Source organism: Drosophila miranda, assembly GCF_003369915.1.
Source record: "Drosophila miranda strain MSH22 chromosome Y unlocalized genomic scaffold, D.miranda_PacBio2.1 Contig_Y1_pilon, whole genome shotgun sequence".
NCBI lineage: Eukaryota > Metazoa > Arthropoda > Insecta > Diptera > Drosophilidae > Drosophila > Drosophila miranda.
This window is the reverse complement of record NW_022881603.1, coordinates 34,391,438-34,417,102: the sequence shown is the minus strand read 5'-3', so window position 1 is coordinate 34,417,102 and position 25,665 is coordinate 34,391,438. Positions and strand designations below refer to the sequence as shown.

Below are 25,665 nucleotides of genomic sequence, written 5' to 3'. Positions count from 1 at the left end.
AACAAACTATGTTTCTATGTACCAATGTGTATGGAAGAGCAGTTGATAAGGCGGTCACACGAAAAACTAGGACATCTGGCCGCAGAGAAGTGCGTGAGTGACCTTTTGAGGACCTACTGGTTTCCGTCAATGAGAAGTAAAGTGGCAAGGTTCATCAGAAACTGTCTACCGTGTATACTACACTCGATGCCTAAAACAATTCATAACAGAACGCTCCATAGTATCCCAAAGTCGTGTGTTCCTTTTCATACCCTACATGCTGATCATTTGGGTCCGTTGCCGAGTATTAGTTCTAAGCGAAAACACCTCCTTGTGGTAATAGATGCATTCACTAAGTTTGTCAAATTGTTCCCGGCTAATAGTACCAGCACGCGGGAAGCGAAGGATGCCTTAAGTAAATATTTGGATTTCTATAGTCGCCCTACTAGGATAATATCAGATCGTGGGACCTGTTTCACCTCGTTAGAGTTCTCTAGTTTTCTGCAGGAGAGAGGGATAGAGCACATTAAGGTAGCTACAGGTGCACCGCAGGCGAATGGCCAAGTGGAGCGGGTGAATCGTGTTCTTACTCCTATGTTAGGAAAACTGTCAGAGCCCCTTGAGCAAGCCGATTGGTATAGGTTGACGAGCAAGGTAGAGCACGCCATTAATAACTCCGTTAACAGCAGTACGAAAAAGACACCTAGCACATTGTTATTTGGAATACCCCAGAAAGGACCCGTTGTAGATGAATTAACCGAATACCTAGAGGAGAAGTTAGCGTCAGAACTTAGAGAGTTGGAAACTATAAGAGAAATAGCAAATGAGAACATACGGTTGTCGCAGAAAAGAAATGAGAAGATGTATGCCCATAAACATAGAGCCCCATTAAAGTATGAACCTGGTGACTATGTAGCAGTCCGGCATGTGGACACAACACCGGGGATCAATAAGGAGTTCGCACCAAAGTATCGAGGACCGTACAGGATCAATAGAGTATTGGATAATGATCGTTATGAGGTTGTCGACATTGAGGACTGTCAGTTGACGCATATGCCATTCCGAAGTATACTAGAACCAGCAAGGCTTAAACCCTGGGTAGAGTGTAAGGATAAAACCATGGTCTCATGTTGTTAATCGATGAAATAGTATGTTAAGTAAGACAATACCGAATAAGAAATGTTTGACCAACTGTATGCCTTAGTGTGTAGATCGTGGGCGATCTGTAGTCAGGTTGCCCGAATGTAAGATATGAATATTAGTTTATAAGATTTGAATATTAGTTTAAGATTTACTCATCGATAGTATTATAAGAAATACCAATGTACTCGATATATCGATACTTTTCCTCGACAAGTATCGATATGCCAACACACATTCATTCGAATACGACGATCAAGAAAGAAGAACATATAATAAAACCGTGCTATTAAAAGTTTACAAATTGGATAAAATTATGTGGGCAGAACTAAGGGTTTTAGTTAGCCAGAATTATTCGACGGAATATCAAAAACGAGGAATATGTAAGAGAACTATCGATAGTGCCATCGATAATACTCCACCTCTATTGGAAACTGGCGGGAACACACAATAGCTGCTAAGTGCATTTTGTATTTGTATTAAAAGTGCATCAACATGCAACAGTCCATAACGTAAATATTGTTCAATAGTTTTTACTCATTCTACTGCATTGCCTAATCCATATTTTGGTTTTCCTATTTTAAGCAAAATTCCGATGTGCCGGAGAGCCCTGGCAAAGCCAGAGCAGTTTCGGAGTAAGACCAAAAATGGATTTTATTTAAGACAATGCAACTCAAGTGTTTTAACAATTTGTCGTATAGAATTAAGTCGGAGATTGATTTGGCTGAAAATGAACCAAAAATCAAGCGTGAAGATAAGACGTCTGATGCTAAGATTGAAGCAAAGCGTATTGATCCAAATCCGAGCACAATGGAAGCTATGGAAATCAAGGAGGAGCCGACAAGCAAAGTTGAACGGAAAGTAACAACAATTGGACTGAACTCCACATCAAAAGATAACTAAGAGGAAGTGGAAAACTACGATCCTTCAAACGAAGCGTATCATCCTCTGGAGCACGCATACTGGAAGGCCAAAGCGGTGTAAGTATATCCATTCTCAGAATAACATAGCTTTAATTTAATGAAATAACCTTTTTTAGGACACCGTATTTGGCGTTAGCTCGAACGTTTCAAGTGATAGAGGAGACCAAAGGCCGCCTCAAGATGATTGATACGTTAAGCATTTTTTTTTCCTCGGTTATGTTAGTTAGCCCAAATGACTTGCTGCCCAGTGTTTATCTCAGTATTAACCAGCTGGCCCCCGCTTACGAGGGGCTGGAACTTGGTGTGGCTGAGACAACGTTAATGAAGGCCATCTGCAAGGCGACGGGCCGTAACTTGGCACACATCAAGTCTCAAACGCACTTAACCGGCGACCTGGGCATTGTCGCCGAGCAGTCGCGCGGTTCGCAACGCATGATGTTTCAGCCTGCTCCACTGAACATCAGAGGAGTATTCAACAAGCTAAGAGAAATAGCCAAGATATCTGGTCAGTCCAAGATGACTCTCGTCTATGATGTCTTTGTGGCCTGTCGATCATCTGAGGCTCGTTTCTTTATACGCTCCCTGATGGGCAAGTTGCGCATTGGCATCGCAGAGCAAAGACTTCTCACTGCTCTTGCAATTGCTTTGGTGAAGAAAAATCACATTAACGACTGCAAGGTCAGCAAAATAGTCGACGTTTACAAAGATGAAATAACGGAGACTACGTTATTGCTGAAAACAGCATATAGGTAGATACTAGTGTTGGGTAAACATTGCTCATTTTAGGGAACATGTTCACTTGTTCTTTTTTAGTATGTGAGTCAACTCACTCATATTGCTCACTTGTTCACCTGATTGCTCAGTTGCTCATTGCTCACTTAGATTGCTCAGTTTTTACTATTTCACTATACTTTCGAAGTATCGAATATACTTTGAATTAGCGACATACTGAATTTTCAAAAGAATAAACAGTTTTGCCGGTAATACAATAAGTGTGAAGTAAAAGCAAATATGAGCAACTGACAGAATGCAAAATGCCCTTTGAGGAGCAAAATTGCGCAAAAAGTGAGTAGAGAACAAGTGAGCAAAAATGAACAAGTGAACAACAAAGAACAAGTGAGCAAAAAAGAACAAGTGAACAAAAAAGAACAGCTTGGAAGGAACATGTTCAGTTGCTCACTTAAGTGAACAACTCTTTTTTGTTCACTCACTCATGAGCAACACAACACTAGTAGGTACACGAGTTATCAGTATCTACATATTAAAATACGTATTTTCTAGCCAATGCCCCAACTACGACATTATTATTCCTGCAATATTGAAGTATGACATCAAGGAGCTCCAAGAGCGTTGCCCGAAAAAAACGTTGTTCAACACTGGTATGGCGCGTACCTAAAATTGTTTGCGGAAGGAAAAAATTAACATATTTCAAGACGTTCGCTGATAGTTTTAATCAAAAAGACATTTTCCGAAGCTTCTGGGGGTGCCTCACACGCCTACGAAGACGGCGCGAAGAAATTCCCAAAGCTTCATCAATTAAGTCGAAAAACCTGGAATTTACTGCATGGCGTTCCGGAATAACTCTTAAAACGGCTCTTGGAACTCCGTCTGGACCCTGAGAAGCATGGCAAGCATAGGAAAGACAAGGATGGCCACGGAGAAGGCGACGGGAGTTAAAATTCGCATGGAAACGCTGAAAAAAAGGGAAGGAGAAGCTAAATCCGCCATGCGGGTAGGAGTAAAGATGGCGGCAAAAACGGCTCCGCAGCTTTTGGCTTCTAAACTGCTGTGCAAGAAACCAAACTTGTCGACGAACGTGTCGACAAACATGTCCACGAACACGACAACAAGCAAATTAAATAACTGCGGTAGCGGATTGTGTTTTTAAAAAGTTTTTATTTTACTTCTAACTTCACTGATATAGATTTAAGTAGAGGGTCACAAAGGATTCCGGGCAAAGGGTTTGCGCGATCTTAATTTTTAGCTCGACTTTGCGGTGTCGCTTCTGGATCAAGACTGACTTGAACTTTCTGATCTTTGCATCGTTGATCCCTTTCGGGAATAGTTTTTCTATAAACATTTCAATTGATTTCGCCATCCCGAGTATTGGATTTCGTCATCCAAAGAGAGAACTGTAAAATGCCTAAAGTGCAGGATCTGCAGAAAGCCGGGAGTGAGATTGTTTATGATAAGCCGGGTTTGGGCAAACATTGGTTTTCCATTTAGGCGAGTGTCAAAGATTGGTATTGCGGCGGGAGCCCTTGAGATTGTACATCTTAGAAATCAATTAGGCGGAGTGAGTGAAATTGTTTTTGTTTTGGAAAGCCAAAGATTGTTTACAACTCGTATAAGAGCTCAATAGAATTGGGTACGTTAACTCCCCCCATTCTTAAATGTTTCGACCCGATACATTTTGAAGTTCTGATAGAGCTCTAATTTCTTCTGACAGTATTTGAATGTTGCTTTCCACTATTTCTTCTGACGGTATTATTATTGATTTAATAAGTACAAATTTGGTTAATTTATAGCCGAAGTAAAATAACATTATCAATATCAAAATGATTAAGAATAATGTTGTTAATGGTAAGGCCGTATTACCTAATGTTATAAGGGGATTTAAAATATTAACATTATCAAAAGAAAATTGCTTATCATTCGATTGTATATAATCAACTAATTCAAAATCGCTATATCTATGATGCGATATATATCTTAGAATTTTACCCTTATCATTTATGTGGGTTATATTATTTATTACAATTGTGTTGTTGAATATAAGGAGATACGATCCTAACAAAGTAGTATTGTCTACGATATTTTTGCCTGAAACTAATATGGCACCATCCTGAATGATGTCTATTTCTTTGTTTTTTTCCTTTTTTTTAGTGCAGTTGGCTTTAAAGCCATTAAATAAATTGGTGAAACAGGTCTTCTTTAAATTTATTTGTGCGTAATTGTTAAAAGTTTCACTTTTAAAATTATTCATTAAATAGTATTTCTCCTTACATTCACAAACTTTTTCACTTATAACTAACATTCCATCATTTTGTGAGATGGCTCTTGCATGGTAAAAATTGCAAATATCTTTAATTTGAGGATATTTTATGTAAATGATTATTAAATCAGTATTTCGAATTATTTTAACCTTTGCAATGTCCAGCAGATCAGACAGTTCAACAGGATGTTTTTCATGCTTATAAATGTCCTCTATTTCGTTTTTATTTAAAATTTTTGTATTGAAAATGTTTACTTTTAAGAGGGTTATGGTATCAACTAAATTTAGTAGGTCAAAAGTTATTAATTTTAAACGATGCTTTCTCAGTATCGTTTCTTCATTGAAGATGACATTTTTTAATGAATTTGATAGCAATTCAATTTCTTTGAAAAATTTGAAATTTATTACAAATTGTTTATTATTATTTTCAGTAAATTCATTTACTTTATTTTGTATTTTCAAAAAGTCGTCATGATCAGGGCTGCCTGCTATCCATTTCCAAATGGTACCTAATTCATTTATTCCCCTTTCATTCCGTTTTGGAACTAATTCTGAAATCATTAATTTTAATAGACTTAAGTCCATTGATATTTCCCACTCATCGTCTGAATTAATTGCTTTGTTGACATATTTGGATTCTTTATCAATTATCTCTCTATAAAAACTCAAATTAGTAATATGGAAAAGTTCAGCGTATGTTTCATAAGTGTAAACGTCTCTGTCGTCTTTGAGCAATAGATAGTCACTATGCGTATAGTCAATTACTTCCGAAGTCGTCAATATAACAAAAGTCAGTATTAGTATATTCGCATACATTTTCTGGAAAAAAAATATTTAATATTTGATGTTATCTTTATGTATAATTCTGTTTCTATTGTTGATTATAATTTTATTCGGTCGATTTTCCTTGACTACCTGCTTTTTGTATCGGGATTGAAGTTTATTTCTTTCCCCGAATTTCTTTTCATAAACTACTTCTCCTATTTTATAATCTTTTTCTCTTCTATCTTTGTTATGTAGCTTAAGCATTTTGGTCTGAGCTTCCTTAAGTAATATTGGATTATGCTTGTGTTCTATTTTGTTATGCAATATGTCATATGGCATTTGATTGGTCGTTGAATGTATCGTCAGGTTATATTTCAGTGCCGCCCTTATTATTATTTCTGAATAATCTGTTAGATTTAGTTCATCCTTGATGCACCGCGCTATTTCTGTTAGTGTGGAATGTACCCTTTCTACCTGACCATTTGAGGTGCTGTGTCTGGGATCAGCATAATAAATAGTTAAGTTACTTCTTTGTATGAATGATCTAAATTGTGCTGAAGTAAAGCTTGGTTCGTTGTCAGTCATTAAAGATGTTGCTAACGGAAAGTGTTGCAAAATTTCCATTACCTTATTTTCAATGTTTAATTTACTTTGAATTTCCTTGACCACCAAGTATTTGGAATAAGAATCTATACAAGTTATGAATGTTAGGTTTTGGGCATAGTATATGTCTAAGTGTAATTGATCTCCTTCTTTTGCTGGAATGGGAGCTTCCCCAATTGGAATTTTTACAGGGTGTCTGTGATATTTGTTTTTGTTACAGATCTCAATTTTTTATATATTCTTTTAATTTTTTGTGCAGGTTTGGCCAATAATACAGCTTAGTTATTTGCTTGTAATTTTCGTCTAGTCCTCTATGGGCTCTGCAATGTGTTTCTTCTATAATTATAGCTTTATCTTCTGAATTTACTACATCTTGGAGGAACTTTCTCGTGAAGAGAAATTTATTTATGAAGTTTTCCTTTAGCTTATTTTGGATAAGGTATAAATCTTCTAAAGTGCAGTGTATTCCTGTGGTTAAGTGAGGCTGAATAAATTCTTTTAAAATTATTAGCAGATTGTCTACCGTATCAAATTCAATAATATGTCGGGTATTTTCATAAACTCTTACTAACTCATGAACTGTGAATCTCCCTTGCGCTAATAGTAGCTGCTGTTTAAATTGGCTTAGAGACTTGCTAGTCTCTTGAATGACGTTTTCAAAACTACTCTCTGCTGAATGCTGAGTATTTATGTCTGATTCTGATTCTGTCTGGTCCACATCACTATCTGTCATATGATTTATTTTAATCCGAGATAAAGCGTCCGCTACTACGTTAGTTGAGCCTGGCTTATAAATGATTTTTGGTGTGAAACTTTCTATATAGGAATACCAACGTTTCATTTCAACATTTGGATTTTTTTGCGACATTGCAAAGGACAAATGTTGGTGATCTGTATGTATTTCAATTCCACTCACTCCGTATAAATAATTTCGCAAATTTTTTAATGCCCATACAATAGCTAATAATTCCTTTTTATACCCGATACTCAAAATGAGTATTGGGGTATATTAGATTTGTGGTAAAAGTGGATGTGTGTAACGTCCAGAAGGAATCGTTTCCGACCCCATAAAGTATAGATATTCTTGATCAGCATCAATAGCCGAGTCGATTGAGCCCTGTCTGTCTGTCCGTCTGTCCGTCCGTCCGTCCGTCCGTCCGTCCGTCCGTCCGTCCGTCCGTCCGTCCGTCCGTCCCCTTCAGCGCCTAGTGCTCAAAGACTATAAGATCTAGAGCAACGATGTTTTGGATCCAGACTTCTGTGATATGTCACTGCTACAAAAATATTTCAAAACTTCGCCCCGCCCACTTCCGCCCTCACAAAGGACGAAAATCTGTGGCATCCACATTTTTAAAGATACGATAAAACCAAAAACGCAGAATCGTAGAGGATGACTATATGTTCTAGAGTGTAAGATCTCAACCAGATCGTATAATTATTATAGCCAGAATTAAGAAAACAATTTCATTCTTTCTCGCTCTGTCTCTCTCTAACACACAGGTTTCATGGTCGGTTTTGTCAATTGCAAAATATGAGTTCAAGGATCTCAGAACCTATAAGAGCCAGAGCAACCAAATTTGGTATCCACACTCCTGTGATATCCGACCTTGACCGTTTTCTGTCCAAATTTCGAAACACCCCCTTCCGCCCCCGCAAAGGACGAAAATCTGGGGCATCCACAAATCTCAGAGACTATTAAGGCTACAGTAACCAAATTTGGTATCCGCACTTCTGTTAGATCTCACTATAAAACGTATATCTCAGAATTTCGCCCCACCCCCTTCCGCCCCCACAAAGGACGAAAATCTGTTGCATCCACAATATTGCACATTCGAGAAAACTAAAAACGCAGAATCATAGATAATGACCATATCTATCAGATTGCTGAATCTGGATCAGATCAGATCATTTTTATAGCCAAAAGGAACAAATCAATTTGCACTGGCTACGCAGCGCCCGACGTCACGCTCAGACTGATTTTCTGTCTCTCTCGCACGCACTCCTTGTCGTGTCGTTTAATATTAGCGGCGTCTGCCGGAGAAGAGCCATACTGACTTAGTATCGGGTATAACTGTAGAGTTGCGGTCTCCGCAGCAACTCACAACGTTCCCCCTCGTTATTAGTAGCATATAACTGCTCGGTTTTACTTAAAGTTTTAGAAATAAATGTTATGGGATTCCCATCTTGCGACAAAACTGCACCTATTGCTATGTCCGATGCATCTGTGGTTAATGTGAATTTTTTATTGTAATCTGGTTGTACTAATTCAATATGTGCTATTAAACTGTCCTTTAAATTTTTAAATGCTCCCATTGCTGGTTCATCCAGCTGTATTAATGTTTTCTTGGATGCCCTTCGTGAAACTTTCCCATTTACTCCACTGAGATATTTTGTTAATGGTTTGGCAATTGTAGCATAATTTCGGACAAATTTTCTGTAATACCCTGTTAGTCCTAAGAAGCTACGTAGCTCTCTGATATTTTTAGGAATTGGATAGTTTTGTATTGTGGAGATTTTGTCTGGATCTGTTTTAATGATATTTTGGGAAACAATGTATCCCAGAAATTTGGTTTCCAATTGAAAGAATTTAGACTTTTCTAGGGAAATTTTCATGTTAGCGTTTTGCAATATCTGTATTATATGAATTAGATCTTTATAATGTTGTTCTATAGTTTTTGAAAATATTATTATATCGTCCATATAGACGTGACAAGTTTTCCCAACTTGTTCTCTAAGTATATCGTCCATTGCCCTTTGGAAAATTCTGGGATCGTTCGTCAATCCCATAGGCATTCTTAGAAATTCATATTTGCCGTTATTTATGGAAAAAGATGTTTTTTCAATATCTGATTCCCTCATTAAAATCTGATAGAAACCTGACTCTAAATCAATGGCCGAGAAATACTTTGCCTTACCTAAATTGGCAAGGATTACTGAAGGATCTTGCATAGGGTATCTATCCGGTACGGTGTTTTCATTAGGTTTCTTAAAGTCTATTACTAATCTATGTTTAGGAGTTCCGTCCTCATTTACTCCCTTCTTTGGTACTACTATTACCGGTGAATTATATGGGCTTTTACTAGGTCTGATTACACCTTCATCTAACATTTTACTTATTTCGTTATTAACGAAATCGTTAACCGAATAAGCGTATGGATACTGCTTGCCATATACCGGTCTATCATGTTCAGTGTTAATCTCTCCTTTCATATCCGTTCTGAACGGTAACTGTAAATTTATATTGGCATGGTCTTCTTCGATGATAGATACCATTTTCTCTCTGAGATTTTCTAAATTGTCCTCTTTGTAGGTTATTGTGTTATACAATTTCATTTTTTATACCCGATACTCAAAATGAGTATTGGGGTATATTAGATTTGTGGTAAAAGTGGATGTGTGTAACGTCCAGAAGGAATCGTTTCCGACCCCATAAAGTATATATATTCTTGATCAGCATCAATAGCCGAGTCGATTGAGCCCTGTCTGTCTGTCCGTCTGTCCGTCCGTCCGTCCGTCCGTCCGTCCGTCCGTCCGTCCCTTCAGCGCCTAGTGCTCAAAGACTATAAGAGCTAGAGCAACGATGTTTTGTATCCAGACTTCTGTGATATGTCACTGCTACAAAAATATTTCAAAACTTCGCCCCGCCCACTTCCGCCCTCACAAAGGACGAAAATCTGTGGCATCCACATTTTTAAAGATACGATAAAACCAAAAACGCAGAATCGTAGAGGATGACTATATGTTCTAGAGTGTAAGATCTCAACCAGATCGTATAATTATTATAGCCAGAATCAAGAAAACAATTTCATTCTTTCTCGCTCTGTCTCTCTCTAACACACAGGTTTCACGGTCGGCTTTGCCAATTGCAAAATATGAGTTCAAGGATCTCAGAACCTATAAGAGCAAGAACAACCAAATTTGGTATCCACACTCCTGTGATATCGGACCTTGACCGTTTCGTGTTCAAATTTCGCCACACCCCCTTCCGCCCCCGCAAAGGACGAAAATCTGGGGCATCCACAAATCTCAGAGACTATTAAGGCTAGAGTAACCAAATTTGGTATCCGCACTTCTGTTAGATCTCACTATAAAACGTATATCTCAGAATTTCGCCCCACCCCTTCCGCCCCCACAAAGGACGAAAATCTGTTGCATCCACAATATTGCACATTCGAGAAAACTAAAAACGCAGAATCATAGATAATGACTATATCTATCAGATTGCTGAATCTGGATCAGATCGGATTATTTTTGTAGCTAAAAGCAAGAAATCAATTTGCAGTGGCCACGCAGCGCCCGACGTCACGCTCAGACTGATTTTCTGTCTCTCTCGCACGCACTCTTTGTCGTGTCGTTCAATATTAGCGGCTTCTGCCGGAGGAGAGCCATACTGACTTAGTATCGGGTATAACTGTAGAGTTGCGGTGTACGCAGCAACTCACAACGTTCCCCCTCGTTTCAATTCAGAATTTGCATAATTTTGAATGTCGGATATTTCTACGACGGCGCGTTCAGGATTTTTGCATCCCAAACTTTTAAATTGTTCATTGTCGGATAATTCAACGACGGCGTGTTCAGGATTCTTTAATCCCAAACTATTCGAACTTTTAGTGTCGGATAATTCTACGACGGCGTGCTCAGGATATTTTAATCCCAAACTATTAAAACTTTGGATGTCGGATAATTCAACGACGGCGGGTTCAGGATATTTGAATCCCAAACTATTGACGGATAATTCTTCGTCGGCGTGCTCAGAATTTTTTGATCCCAAGCTATATAAACTTCCTTCTACCTTTACTGAATCACTTTTCATTTCTTTTTCTTCTTCAAAATATTTTTTTATTATATATTCCTTCAACGGAAGGATGGTTTTTCCTTCTATAAGGGTTAATTTGTTTAAAGAAAGGACCTCGTCATATATTAGTTTCTCCTCATTGTCTTTATAACTTAAAGTCCCCTTTCCTGTATCAATAACAGCTCCGATTTTCTTTAATAGGTTAAATCCTATTAGTAAATCTGCCTCCATTCCATCTATTTCATAAAACACTTGTTTTGTGTTGAAAATAGTTATATTATGGAAATATTTAATTATTGAAAACCCATTCACTGTAGCAACTTTCTTATAAATTGATAATTCTTTTTTATTTTCGTAAATTCCATTTTTTATATAACATGAAGTTGCTCCCGTATCTATCAAAACTTTTAATTCTCTGTTTATTTTTTTATCTACTCTTTTTAAGTAGGGCAGACCTACTTCGGGGGCTGATCTAAAAAATGGTCCTCCTCAATGTTATTTATCCGCATTGCTTTATTAGCCGGTTGTTCCGACATTTCGTTTGGCTTTCGTTTCTGCGCCTGATTTTCGTTAGACTGATTATTCGGTACTACGTTTGCCCTAAAATGCTGAGCTTGGTTATAATTGTTATTATTTCTCCTATAATAACCGTTAGTATTCTCCCGATAATTTCTATTATTATTATTTCCCCTGAATTGATTGCTGTTCTGTCGGTTCTTGATTTGTATCGATTCGTCTACATCCATTGGTTCTGGGACCTGATTTTGTTGTCTATTACCCAAGAAATAGGGTTGTCCCCATGACATGTTATTCCTCTGAAGATCCTTTTTTTGGTCGAATGGTGAACTATTAGTCCTTGGTTGTCGTTGGTTGAATCCTAATGTATTGTAGTTATTATTCCCTGAATTTCTGGGGCCACTGAATTGGTAGGCAAATTGGGCCCGAATGTTATTTGATTGCAATTCCTGTACCTTTGCCAAGGCATTCGGTAAATCTGGGGGATTCAATGAAAATAGGATTTCTGCGATGCCGCCGTTTAGGCCAGTGACAAAAATGCGTAAGGCATTGTCTCTAATTTTTATACCCGATACTCAAAATGAGTATTGGGGTATATTAGATTTGTGGTAAAAGTGGATGTGTGTAACGTCCAGAAGGAATCGTTTCCGACCCCATAAAGTATATATATTCTTGATCAGCATCAATAGTTGAAAAATATATATTAGCTTATTTCCACGGTTAAAGATTGTTGTTAACGTTACAGACAAGGAGGAACTAGTCCCAATTGCTGATGTACACACATACTCGTACTTCGTGTTGCAAGAGAAAAATTTAAAAAGTGATACGTATAATAAAACAGATTTTAGATTTATTTGGGCCATATTTCGGGCCAGCGGACAAGGAACGAAGTCTGAACAGCATCGTTGACCAATTGCCAGAATACGGATGCGTTTTGTGCCTGATGCTGCCAGTGGTCCAAGTCATCGTGGTGTCGGTTGCCGTGGCCAGATATCCAATAGTTCGGATTATCTCGACTGTCGCTATATTCGGATTTGATGCTTAGCCAGTGATCTGCATTGTCGCGCGGAGCAAACATTTCGGGCTTTCGGTTATTCGTTTTAAGCGGTAGATTAGGTACGGATCGAACAAAGCGTTGCGGGTTGTTTGAGCCCTGTCTGTCCGTTCGTCCGTCCGTCCGTCCGTCCGTCCGTCCGTCCGTCCGTCCGTCCGTCTGTCCGTCCGTCCGTCCCTCCGTCCGTCCGGACCTAATTGAACTTATATATTTATTAATACAACTTTTGCTCACGAACTATCCGGTAGGGGTCGTCCTTCTTAGTTTGGCTGACAGATCTTCGAACGGGTCTTCCTTCTTGATTTGGCTGACAGGTCTTCGAACGGGTCTTCCTTCTTAAATTTCTTTGTTTAACTGGGTCTTCTGGGGGTCTTCCTTCTTTGGTTTAGCTGATAGTTTCACTTTCTTTGTATTTTGGTTTGGTTGGCTTTGTTTAAAAACTTTGGTTTTGTTGGTTTTTTTGTATTTTTGAATTGTCTTGATTAGCTTTTGTATTTATTTGTATTTTGTATTGTATTTGTATTTGTATTTGTATTGTATATTGTATTTATTTTTGCACACCATAAGCTCCGGTTTGTTTCCTTTTTATCTCACTTTTTTTTATCTTATATCTATGTCCTTCGGGTTTCGGCACGACGCAACACTTTTATTATTCGGTGCTTTTTATACAACGTCGCCCCACGTTGGGCGCCAATTAAATAACTGCGGTAGCGGATTGTGTTTTTAAAAAGTTTTTATTTTACTTCTAACTTCACTGATATAGATTTAAGTAGAGGGTCACAAAGGATTCCGGGCAAAGGGTTTGCGCGATCTTAATTTTTAGCTCGACTTTGCGGTGTCGCTTCTGGATCAAGACTGACTTGAACTTTCTGATCTTTGCATCGTTGATCCCTTTCGGGAATAGTTTTTCTATAAACATTTCAATTGATTTAGCCATCCCGAGCATTGGATTTCGTCATCCAAAGAGAGAACTGTAAAATGCCTAAAGTGCAGGATCTGCAGAAAGCCGGGAGTGAGATTGTTTATGAGAAGCCGGGTGTGGGCAAACATTGGTTTTCCATTTAGGCGAGTGTCAAAGATTGGGATTGCGGCGGGAGCCCTTGAGATTGTACATCTTAGAAATCAATTAGGCGGAGGCCCAAGATTGAAATTGTTTTCGTTTTGGAAAGCCAAAGATTGTTTACAACTCGTATAAGAGCTCAATAGAATTGGGTACGTTAACTGACATGCCGCCCGGAACGCAGAGGCGGCCAAGGCAGCAGCCAACATGGCAGAGTGGAAGAACTCAATAAACTCAGACTGCGTCCAAATGAGCGAGAAATTTGTTAGATCTTCATCCGTGGCATCTTCTCTGGCCCAGGATAAGCTAAACGCACTAGGAGCCAAACTCACAGCGTTCCTGATTGATCCAAACAACATCATTAAAGGGGATTCCTTAGCGAATAAATTTATTAAGGAAATTAGAGAATTTGTCAATGCTTCCAACGCAGAACTAGATAGGCGTCAGATTGCCCAAGGGATGGCAGTTGGTTCTCAAAACATCCAACAATGAAGATTCTTCAGCTAAATATTCAAAGTCTGACACACAACAACAACAAACAGTTCCTCTCAATGTTCCTAGACAAGAACGCAATAGATATTGCCATCCTCTCAGAGATTTGGGTGTTGAACAACGCGGACTGCAGCATTTTAGACTATAACTTTTTCTGCAGGCCCAGAGAGGACGACTACGGCGGGGTTGGCATCTACGTCAGGAAAAACATTCAATTCAGCATTTTAAAAATAGAGAACGACTTGGAAATTTTAGGAATAAAAACATTAAACCTCAAGAGCAATTTCAATATTTTTAGCATATATGCACCGCCATCAACAACAGTTTCACAGTTTAAATCGGGCACAAAAAAGTTTTTCGAATTCGCGGCTTCGCTTGACATACCCTCAATAGTGGGCGGGGACTTCAACGCTAGGTCTTCTATCTGGGGAAGTCCGATCTGTGATCGCAAGGGTCGCAGCATTGAGAATTCCACCCGGGAGGCCGGATTTATCTGCCTAAACGACGGTTCGCCAACCTTCTCCAGGAGCCCATCTCAATTCTCCGTTCTTGACCTTTCTTTTTCGAACTACAGAAATGGAACTATTAACTGGCAAGTCCTCAAAACAAAAATTACGAACAGCAACCACTTCCCAATTGTATTAGCAGTGCAAGGCCTAAATGCCTCCCTCCAAGGCAAGAAGATCCTTCACAACAGAATAGCCCGGATTCTGGGTGCAAGTGATTTCTCAAATCTGGAGGAGCTCAATGAAAAAGTGACATCCCTGACCTTAAAAAACACGGTCACATTCCCAAGCAAGAACAAGTACGTTGCTAAGAAATGGTGGAACGAGGAAACGGAAAAACTTTTTCGCGTGAGAAACGCTTGCAGGCAAAAATTCTACATCACCAAAAAATTGGCTGATGCCAGAGCAACCTTAGAAGCTGACAAAAATCTACAAAATCACGTAAAAAATCTTATAAAGCGCAACTTTTCCAAGTTTATAGAAGAGGTCTCCTCATCGCCCTCTATGTGGAGCAGGGTGAAGAACATCAAAAAATACGGTCAAATCAAAAATGTAGGGAACAAATGGACGAACGAAGATGACAAAAAACTTTCTCAATATGGTTAAAGTAACCCCATCCACGTCAAACAGTAGGCCCCTAAGAAAATTCCTGCCCCTTTGTTAGGACCAGACGACCCGGAACCCCTGGAACTGGAAGAATTCCTGGCCTTCCTAAAAACCAGGAACCCCAATTCGGCTAGAGGCCCTGATGGCATCTCGTTCAGGATGCTTCAAAAGCTACCAAGTGGGAAAAACAAGACATTTTTGAAATTATAAATAAAGTATGGCTGAGTGGCGGCATCCCTGAAGTCTGGCGCAGGATAAAAGTGGTACCCATCCCCAAGAAGAATGCAGACCCTACTTCCTTCCAAAACCATAGGCCGATTTGTTTGATTAACACGCTGTTTAAGTCCATAGAGGGGTTGATAAGGTTGAAGTTGGACGAGCACATAGCAAACTGTGACCTGCTGCCGGTCAGGTCCTATGCCTTCAGGAGAAACAGGTCCACGGCTCTTTGCATCAACGACCTTATCAACAAAGTTCTGGCGCTGAAGGCGAGGAGTTGTCGCAGCTTGCCTAGATTTACAAAGAGCGTTAGACTGCGTAAGAGTGGACACACTCGATCACAGGATGAGCGATATGCGGTTCAATACAAGCCTCACGGCTTGGATCTCCAGCTTCCTTAACAGACGAATTCTCATAAAGGGCAAAAGCGAGGTAGAGGTGAACAGAGGTGTTAGCCAGGGTAGATGTCTCAGCCCAACCCTTTTTAACCTTTACACAGCCGAACTACATGATATTAACAGTCATAACTGCTTACTGTTTCAGTATGCTGATGACTTTTTCATAGTTTGTTTTCATAAAGACGTATCCATTGCGAAAGGTGTGCTGGAAGACAGTATAGATAAGTTCGAAGAAAAATGCAATAGGCTAAACCTGTCATTCAATCCGGTGAAGTCTAAAGTGATTTACTTCAACAATCGTAGAGCGGCGCTAAATATCTCGCATCAAGGAGTTGAAATCAGACAAGTGGAGCAGATCAAATACCTAGGCAGGACTATCTCAGCAAACAACTCAGCCTCTGGTCACATTGATCTGGCCATCTCGGAATCGAACAGAAACTGTGCGTTTCTCAGATTACTCAGTGGGTGTCACTATGGTATCAGCCCCAAAAGAGGGCTTATATTTTACAAGGCATTTGTCAGAAGTAGGATAGAGTACGCGTGCTCATCATTCTGCAACCTGTCCAAATCTGCCTTGGCCAAAATCAAATCCCACTGCAACCATCACCTCAGAAAGTCGCTGGGTCTGATAATCTGCATTCCTGTTCCTATCATATATCACATGGCAGGAGAACTTCCCCCGGACTACAGGATGAGGTTCCTGGCGGCGAAAGAGTTGGTTAAGGTGTTTGCATTTAATCTCTCAGCAAGTGAAACAGTGTCAGCAAATAGGGATTTAAACACGGGCTACGCTAAGGCATATCGGGAGTTTGGCAGCATAATAGATAGAGTTGATTTTTTCGAGAACACAGCATCATTTTGCACTAAAATTAGCTCCGACTTCGAATTTTTCAAGGGTTCTGCACCCAACAAGCACGCTATAGACCAGGCAGGTATCATGCTGCTCCACGGGGAAAAGAAGGATCAGCTGACAAAGGGTGGTTTTGAAATCTATTACACGGATGGGTCAGTCGCAGATGGGCATTCCAGCGCCGCTTTCCTGCACGATAGGACAGGTTTTTTAGATAGCTATTACACGCACAAAACCCTTTCCTCGTTGTCCGCCGAGCTCCTTGCTATCGAGAAGGCATTAGACCATGCTATTTTGTACAATTTTCCTCGTGTCGCGCTCCTGACAGACAGCAGAAACGGGGCCCTCATTCTGGCGAAGAACATTCAGGATAACTCTATCGCCTACAAAATCAGAGAAAAGATCCAACAAAATCCACATCTAAGAACTGTAGAGGTTCACTACATTCCCGGACACGCTAACATCCCTCAGAACACTTCAGTTGACGCAGCAGCCAAAGAAGCCCACAGACGAGGAAAATACACAGTGGTTAAATGGAACCTTAAAGACGCTATGTGCGAAATACACAGAATCTTAAAAGCAGAATGGGAGAGAGAATACGCCGAGTTTGCTAGTATCAAGCACCGAGGTTACTGCTCGCTTTTCCCCTCAACATCATCCAAACCGTGGTTCCTAAATAAAACTAAGCTTAAAGCCATTGACGCTAAAAGAATCAACAGACTGCTTAGTGGTAACGCATTCTCGCCAAAATGCATGTAGTTCCTAGTAACATATGTGATAGGCTAATCACACTGACGACCATCCACCATCCATTTCGGGGATGGTCCGTAAGGTTGTGCCGTTCCGAAAATTTCCCAGTTAGTCCACCATCCATTTTGGATGTTCCTAAACCGCACGTTTCTATGCGATAGTTAGCCGATGGTTTTCAAATGCAACTCTGAATAATTGTCATTCACAATGGAAAAATGGTATTCACTGCGAAAACGTAAACAATGATTGTGACAAAATTAACAAAAAACAAAAACAACAACAGAACAGCTCGGAAGGACAGCAACCAAATTTTCGAAAAACTTATTAATAAAATGGATTTAGTGCCAGAAAACTCCTCCAGTGGTACGTTGAATAGATATATTTGTTTTTTATTGTTTATAATATATAATATTACACAATGCAGCAAACAAGAGAACAACAGCAGGAGGCAGGGTGAAATGGAGTGCCGCGCTTGAGAGCCTGCTGATTGACATATGGAAGGAGAAAATTGAAGATTTGCGCGGACCACGCAAAAATTCACATGTGTAAATTAAGTAGCCTTAGCTGCTTGATGCGGTGGTCCTCGTGCGGGTTCCGTGGTATAGAATCCTTTATGAAGATTATGTTGGAGAGATAACTGTCTCTCTTATCACTGGCCTTGTGGTACAGTGGTATATAATTAATAATTCAAAGTGTTTACGGCTGGTTGCCGGAGCAAGGTTTATTAACAAGCGTTAGCTTTCGTTATAAGAACAGAACTAAAACTAGGAGCCACCAGCAAGCTGGGTCATAAGCTGAATCAAAAGTATTTAATTGCCAAAGAATGCAAAGCTACAAAATATATGTACTTAGAGCTACAAAGCTACAGTCGGTAAGCCGACTTGGCATAAGCGACAATGCTGATCTTGCGGCATATGCAAGATATCAGATTACCGCCAGTTGACCGTCACATTCAGGGCGCTGAACTGAAGTTCGCTGATTTGGCATCTTGAGTGCAAACAACATGGAGCAGAGCACATGGTAAGTTTTATTAATTTATTGCTAAAAAAAATATATTTCATTTAAGGTGTTCATTGCAGATCCTGATGAGTACTTTTCGGATATTATTGAGATGGACCTGGACGGATCTTGTAGCTCCAGCACCTTGTCTGGGCGTCCGCCAAAGAAAAAGAAAAAGACCGACATTTCGTGGCTGGCAGAGATCGCCCAGGAGCGTCTCGAACAACAAAAGGACCACCACAGAAAGAAGGAGGAGCACGACGTTAAGCAGGAGAAGATAGTGCAGGACTTGATCAGCACCCAAACAAAATTCCAGAACGACTTATTAGAAGTTTTGCGATTGCAGATCGTATCTGTTCTGCTGTCTGATTAAAGTCAGCAGAACTGTTGCTGGTATCAGGCTGTTCGCGCTGCTCATTTGTTGCAAGATCCCAATTTTCATTAATCGCGCTGTTGTGCAAATTTAATATATTGTGTAAAATACAACAGCTCATTATTATGGCGCTATTATTTTTGTGGTGGCTATCAAGACCTTTTCCGATTATTCGAAATCTGGCTTTTAAATGCCCAAATGCATTTTCCACCACTCGCCTAGCTTTGGAAAGGTTGTAGTTAAACGTGCGCTGTTCCAAAGAGACGACTGTGGAAAACGGGTAAGGTTTCATCAGCTTCTTAGAAAACCTAAATGCCGAGTCCCCGATAAGCATTACAGGGACGTTTACTCCGCTTATTTCCTTGGCTTTCTCTTGGAGTAATGCCGATGCTTCGATATGTTTTGCAAGGCTTGACTTCTGGTATATCATCGAGTCATTGCACCTTCCTGCAGAGCCGATATTTACATATGTAAATCTGTATCTAAAAAGAATCGGATTTAAATAATTTAGGACATTAAACCAACTTGCTAAATACATATTTTTGTGCAAGATATTTGCATACCTATAATCCACTAGGGCAAACAAGACTGTGGAATACCAACCCTTATAGTTATTGTTTGTAGGAGGGCGGATCACCGGAGCGGCTTTACAGCGACGAGTGGGAAAATATCCAAAAGAAGAAGTCAGAGTTGTTTCAATAAATATGTTCCTTGTATTTCGGTATATATGTATGCGGACTGTAGGTGCGCGTATGTGCACGACGACAGCTTGTAGCGGGGTGGGAAACGTAACTAAAACTAGGCCTTACGATCTATGCTCCATGATGGCTTGAGCGCCGGGTGGATCGTGGGTCGTAAAGTCTCCCGAGCACCCCTCCGAGCGCGCGAGAGCGAGTTGAGACCGGAGCGCACGAAGTTGGCACAGTGAGCGGCAATCGTCTGCTGCTGGCCTGAACATCCTCCCCCCCCCCCCCCCCCCCCCCCCCCCCCCCCCCCCCCCCCCCCCCCCCCCACCCCCCTGCAGGATGCAAAGCCCAATCGGTGTCTATGGCTGTGTGCATGCGCCGGATACGATCCATCCGAACACCGTGCTCTGGGCCACAGGAAGGCCGTCCTCGCGTGCCAGGAACCCGGGTTGGATCACTTTCGGGTAGACGTCGGCGCCTAAGACCAGAGAGATGGTGGCTGGTCGATGGAATTGCGCATCTGCGAGCTTCAGATCGTCAAATCGAGCCCGGATCGTACCGCTCAAAGGTCGGATCGGCGTGCGGATGCGCAAACGGGGCTCGACCTACAGGATGGCTTCCAGTCGGAAGGCGCCTGTCTTGGTACGAATGACCGCGGTGCACACCTTCTCGTTGCCGACGCGCGTAGTGGGTATCTTGAAGGCGGAGGCCAATGAGTCGTCAATGCAGCTCACCGGCGTGCATGGGTCGATGAGCGCGCCCGTCTCGAAATCCTTCGAGCCCGTATCCAGGACCACCAGCGCCGTCGGGAGGATATTGAGGCTCCTATGTTGTAGAAGGGAGCTTACGGAGGGCGCCGGGGTTCCTACGACGGGGCGGTTCACGGGGTGACGGGGACGGCACTCAGCTTGAGCCGCTGGACTCGCAAACGATGAGGTCGCGGTTCCTACGACCGGTCGGCTGACGGGCCGACGAGGACGGCGTTCGGCGTGAGCCGGCGTAGATGGCGGCGGTGCAGCCAGGTCTGGACGGGCTGGGCGACGAGGGCGGCGTCCGGCGTGGGCCGATGTAGCTGTCGACTGTATTCGCGAGGCTGAGCGGGCTGGACAGCGAGGCGCGGAGATGTGGAGTAGCGTGTGGTGGTTCTTGCCACACACCCCGCACAGCCCGCCAGGGACTGAGGCAGTCCTTCCCGGAGTGCTGGTGCGCCAGGCAGTTGGCGCAGTATTTGTTTCTCAGGACGGCTCGGAGCCTCTTCTCAGGGCTCAGGCGCGGAAACACATGGCAGGTCCGTAGCGGGTGTATTCCTGAGCAGACTCGGCAACGGTAGGTGCTTCTACCTCGTGGATGCCGGCTCTCCCCGGTGCGGTTGGCGCGTGAGCGTGGGGCCATGTCTGGATACGATAAACTAGGAGGAAGGAAAGTGGTCGAAGAAGTATTATTAATGAAACTTGGAGCTTTGGAAGGTACATTCGCGTTATTGTTGGACGGAACTAGGGCGTTCTACTGGGAGGAGAGCGACCTTTACAACAGGCCTTTTAAGGACCCCGCGGGCAGTAAGGATATCTACCACACGGACTCTGTCGTCAGCGCCGGGATACACGGACTGGACTCTCCCGAGCCGCCATTCATTGGAGGGCAGGTTGTCTTCTTTGACGACAACCATATCCTCTTTCCACCGCTGGCAAAACTGTTGGGTGATCGCCTTTAAATGCTGCCTTCGATTGATTATTGATTTAAGGTCACCCTTTATTTCGGGTTCGGCCGTGGACATCAAGGGTCCCCCGGTAAGGAAGTGCCCGGGAGTAAGGGCCAGCAACTCAGTTGGATCTTCGGACATCGGCGAGAGCGGCCTGGAATTAAGGCATGCTTCGATCTTTGCGAGAAGCGTGGAAAGCTCTTCGAAAGTGTACTTCCGAGTGGACGTGGCTTTGTAAAAGAGAGTTTTGAAACTCTTCACCCCGGCTTCCCATAGACCTCCCATGTGTGGAGCTCCTGGTGGGATAAAACGCCACGAAACCCGGTGATGGCTGTACGCATCAGTTATCGAGCCCTTGAATGCATCTAGGAAGTCACGGGAAAGCACCTTGGCGGCACCAACGAAAGTTTTGCCATTGTCGGAGTGAATGCGCTGCGGACACCCTCGTCGACGACACCCTCGACGAAACGAGCGAAGGCTGCAAGAAATTTCTCGGTCGTGAGATCCGACGTGGGCTCCAAATGGATCGCCTTCGTGGAAAAACACACGAACACACACACATACCTCTTGGTTATCATGCACGCTCTGCCTGTGTAATTCCGTATTTCGAAGGGACCCGCGTAGTCAATTCCGGTGTGCGTGAACGGTCTGGAAAAGGACGTTCGTTCCGTAGGAAGATCACCCATCATTTGGGCTTGCAACTTCTGTCTGTGGATGACGCATACCTTGCAGGAGTTTACCACCCCCTTCATGAGTTTCTGAACCTTGGGAATCCAGAACTTGGATCGGATAAGTCGCACCATTAGTTGGTTCCCGCCATGAAGAGTTATCCGGTGGGTGAATTGCGCGAGAAGGCGGGATACCCGGCAGCGGTACGGCAGAATAATGGGATGCCGTTCGTCGTACTTCAGAAAGGTAGAAGTTGCGATACGGCCACATGCTCTTATGAGCCCATGTTGGTCTAGGAACGGGTTCAAATTCAGGATAGAACTTGACCTTGGCACTTGCCGCTTCTCGCTAAGGCAGTGATGCTCTTGGGAGTATTCCCTGCGCTGAGTCTCTAGGATAAGAGTGCGCTCAGCTTCGGTAATGTCTTCGCTTGCAAGGTGGTCCTCTTGTCCGGTGACCAGCTTCCGGCAGCGTTTTGTGAGCGAAGGACATAAGCACGGACTCGCAGGGCTCTCTCCAGATTGGAGAACCGATCGAGGAAGTCTTCGGATGGGCTCGGTGCAAAATGAACCTTCAGAGCACGTTGCTCGAGGGTTATCACGGGATCGTCCCCGCCTTGGGCTGGCCATTGATGCCGGGGCCCTTGCAACCACGCTGGTCCGTGCCACCAGAGTTGGTTCTCGACGAACTCCTGTAACGATACGCCCCTGCTGGCGAGGTCGGCGGGATTTTGTGCGGACGGAACGTGACCCCAATTCTCGACCCCGGTGGCTTGCGAAATTCTGGTCACTCGGTTGGCCACGAAGGTAGTCCAGTGGCAAGCAGGCTTTTTCAGCCAGGACAGGACTATAGCGGAATCTGTCCAGAAGTAACAGGTTGTAGGTGCGCTTGGCATATTTGGCAGGATAGCCGTCGCCATTTCGGACAGCAGCACGGCGCCGCACAGCTCTAACCGGGGGAGCGATACAGTCTTAACGGGTGCGACTCGTGTTTTCGCGGTAAGCAACTGCACCTTGACCAGGTGGTCAGTCTCGATGCGTACGTAGATCGCCGCACCGTACGCCTTTTCGGACGCATCGCAAAATCCGTGATGCTCGACCCTTACAGCTGGTTCGGAGCCAATCCACCTTGGAATGCGGATCTGGTCGAGAGCGGAGTAGCTCCGCAGAAAACTCTGCCAGCGCTGACGCATCTCGGTCGGAAGATCTTCGTCCCATCCCCCTTCTTGCAACCAGATCTCTTGCATGAAGATCTTTGACCGGACAATGAAAGGCGCCAACCAGCCCGCAGGGTCGAACAACCTTGCTATCTGGGAAAGCACCGCTCGCTTGGTATTGGATGCCGTAAATGCCAGTTCTGGCGGAACGAAGAAGAAATCGTCTGTTGTCGCCTTCCAGCGAATTCGGAGAGTCTTGGCTGTGCGTTCTGCCTCGAGTTCAAGGAAGTCGGTGTGAAGGAGATGGTCATTCGGAATGGTAGTCAGGATATCCTTGTGGTTGGACGTCCATTTTCTCAGTGGAAACCCGGCAGAACTCAGGGCGGCCTGTAACTCGCGGATAGCTAGTTGAGCCTCAGTGGGAGAGTCTGCTCCCGCTAGGACGTCGTCGACATACATACAGGACCGAATGATGTGACTGGCTCTTGGGAATCGGGACTGGACATCGTCTGCAAGCTGTTGCAACACCCGGATGGCGAGAAAGGGAGCACAATTGACTCCAAAGGTGACAGTTTGCAACTCATAGTCGCGTATCTCGCCCTCCTTGTTGCGAAACAAAATTCGCTGGAAGGGGGTGTGCTTCGGATCTACCCAAATCTGCCGATACATCTTGGTGATGTCAGCATTGAAGACGTACCGGTAGTAGCGCCACTTCAGGATCTGAAGGGTTAAGTCGGACTGGAGAACAGGGCCGGGGTGCAGAAGGTCATTCAAGCTGATACCGTTAGTCGACGGGCTGGATGCGTTAAATACAACGCGGACTTTCGTGGTGGTGCTATCAGGCTTGAAGACAGCGTGGTGCGGCAGGTAGTAGGTTGAGGACCCATGAGTCGGAAGAACTTCTGTCATGTGTCCAAGCTCTAGGTATTCTTGGATCACGGTGTCGTACTGCTCTTGTAGGGGACTGTTTCTTTTCAAGCGATTTTCGTTTCTTAGGAACTGGGCCAGCGCGGTTGCCCTTGAATACCCCAGATCTGATCCGAGATGATCTGGGTCGCGAAACGGTAACGTGACGACGTATTTCCCGCTTGGCGTTCTTGACGTAGTTCGGAGGAACTAGCCATGATGACTTGAGCGCCGGGTGGATCGTGGGTCGTAAAGTCTCCCGAGCGCCCCTCCGAGCGCGCGAGAGCGAGTTGAGACCGGAGCGCACGAAGTTGGCACAGTGCGCGGCAATCGTCTGCTGCCCAATCGGTGTCTATGGCTGTGTGCATGCGCCGGATACGATCCATCCGAACACCGTGCTCTGGGCCACAGGAAGGCCGTCCTCGCGTGCCAGGAACCCGGGTTGGATCACTTTCGGGTAGACGTCGTCACTTAATACCAGAGAGATGGTGGCTGGTCGATGGAATTGCGCATCTGCGAGCTTCAGATCGTCAAATCGAGCCCGGATCGTACCACTCAAAGGTCGGATCGGCGTGCGGATGCGCAAACGGGGCTCGACCTTCAGGATGGCTTCCAGTCGGAAGTCGCCCGTCTTGGTACGAATGACCGCGGTGCACACCTTCTCGTTGCCGACGCGCGTAGTGGGTATCTTGAAGGCGGAGGCCAATGAGTCGTCAATGCAGCTCACCGGCGTGCATGGGTCGATGAGCGCGCCCGTTTCGAAATCCTTCGAGCCCGTATCCAGGACCACCAGCGCCGTCGGGAGGATATTGAGGCTCCTATGTTGTAGAAGGGAGCTTACGGAGGGCGCCGGGGTTCCTACGACGGGGCGGTTCACGGGGTGACGGGGACGGCACTCAGCTTGAGCCGCTGGACTCGCAAACGATGAGGTCGCGGTTCCTACGACCGGTCGGCTGACGGTCTGGACGGGCTGGGCGACGAGGGCGGCGTCCGGCGTGGGCCGATGTAGCTGTCGACTGTATTCGCGAGGCTGAGCGGGCTGGACAGCGAGGCGCGGAGATGTGGAGTAGCGTGTGGTGGTTCTTGCCACACACCCCGCACAGCCCGCCACTGAGGCAGTCCTTCCCGGAGTGCTGGTGCGCCAGGCAGTTGGCGCAGTATTTGTTTCTCAGGACGGCTCGGAGCCTCTTCTCAGGGCTCAGGCGCAGAAACACATGGCAGGTCCGTAGCGGGTGTATTCCTGAGCAGACTCGGCAACGGTAGGTGCCTCTACCCCGTGGATGCCGGCTCTCCCCGGTGCGGTTGGCGCGTGAGCGTGGGGCCATGTCTGGATACGATAAACTAGGAGGAAGGAAAGTGGTCGAAGAAGTATTAGTAATGAAACTTGGAGCTTTGGAAGGTACATTCGTGTTATTGTTGGACGGAACTAGGGCGTTCTACTGGGAGGAGAACGACCTTTACAACAGGCCTTTTAAGGACCCCGCGGGCAGTAAGGATATCTACCACACTGACTCTGTCGTCAGCGC

General features: G+C 43.8%; 1 protein-coding gene and 1 long non-coding RNA gene across 2 annotated transcripts; both read left to right on the top strand.

Moving 5' to 3' along the window:
• The first annotated feature begins 1,883 nt into the window (after nucleotides 1–1,883).
• LOC117189370 (DNA ligase 1-like) lies at nucleotides 1,884–3,774 on the top strand. Its single transcript, XM_033394497.1, has 3 exons — nucleotides 1,884–2,099; nucleotides 2,159–2,791; nucleotides 3,324–3,774. Exons 2-3 carry the CDS (start codon nucleotides 2,223–2,225, stop codon nucleotides 3,436–3,438), a joined length of 684 nt encoding a protein of 227 aa, XP_033250388.1. The 5' UTR covers nucleotides 1,884–2,099; nucleotides 2,159–2,222; the 3' UTR covers nucleotides 3,439–3,774.
• Nucleotides 3,775–17,750: 13,976 nt separating this feature from the next.
• Nucleotides 17,751–18,377, top strand: LOC117189375. The gene is made up of 2 exons (XR_004473374.1): nucleotides 17,751–18,014; nucleotides 18,076–18,377. It is a non-coding gene; the product is annotated as an uncharacterized LOC117189375 (long non-coding RNA).
• Nucleotides 18,378–25,665: the final 7,288 nt, after the last annotated feature.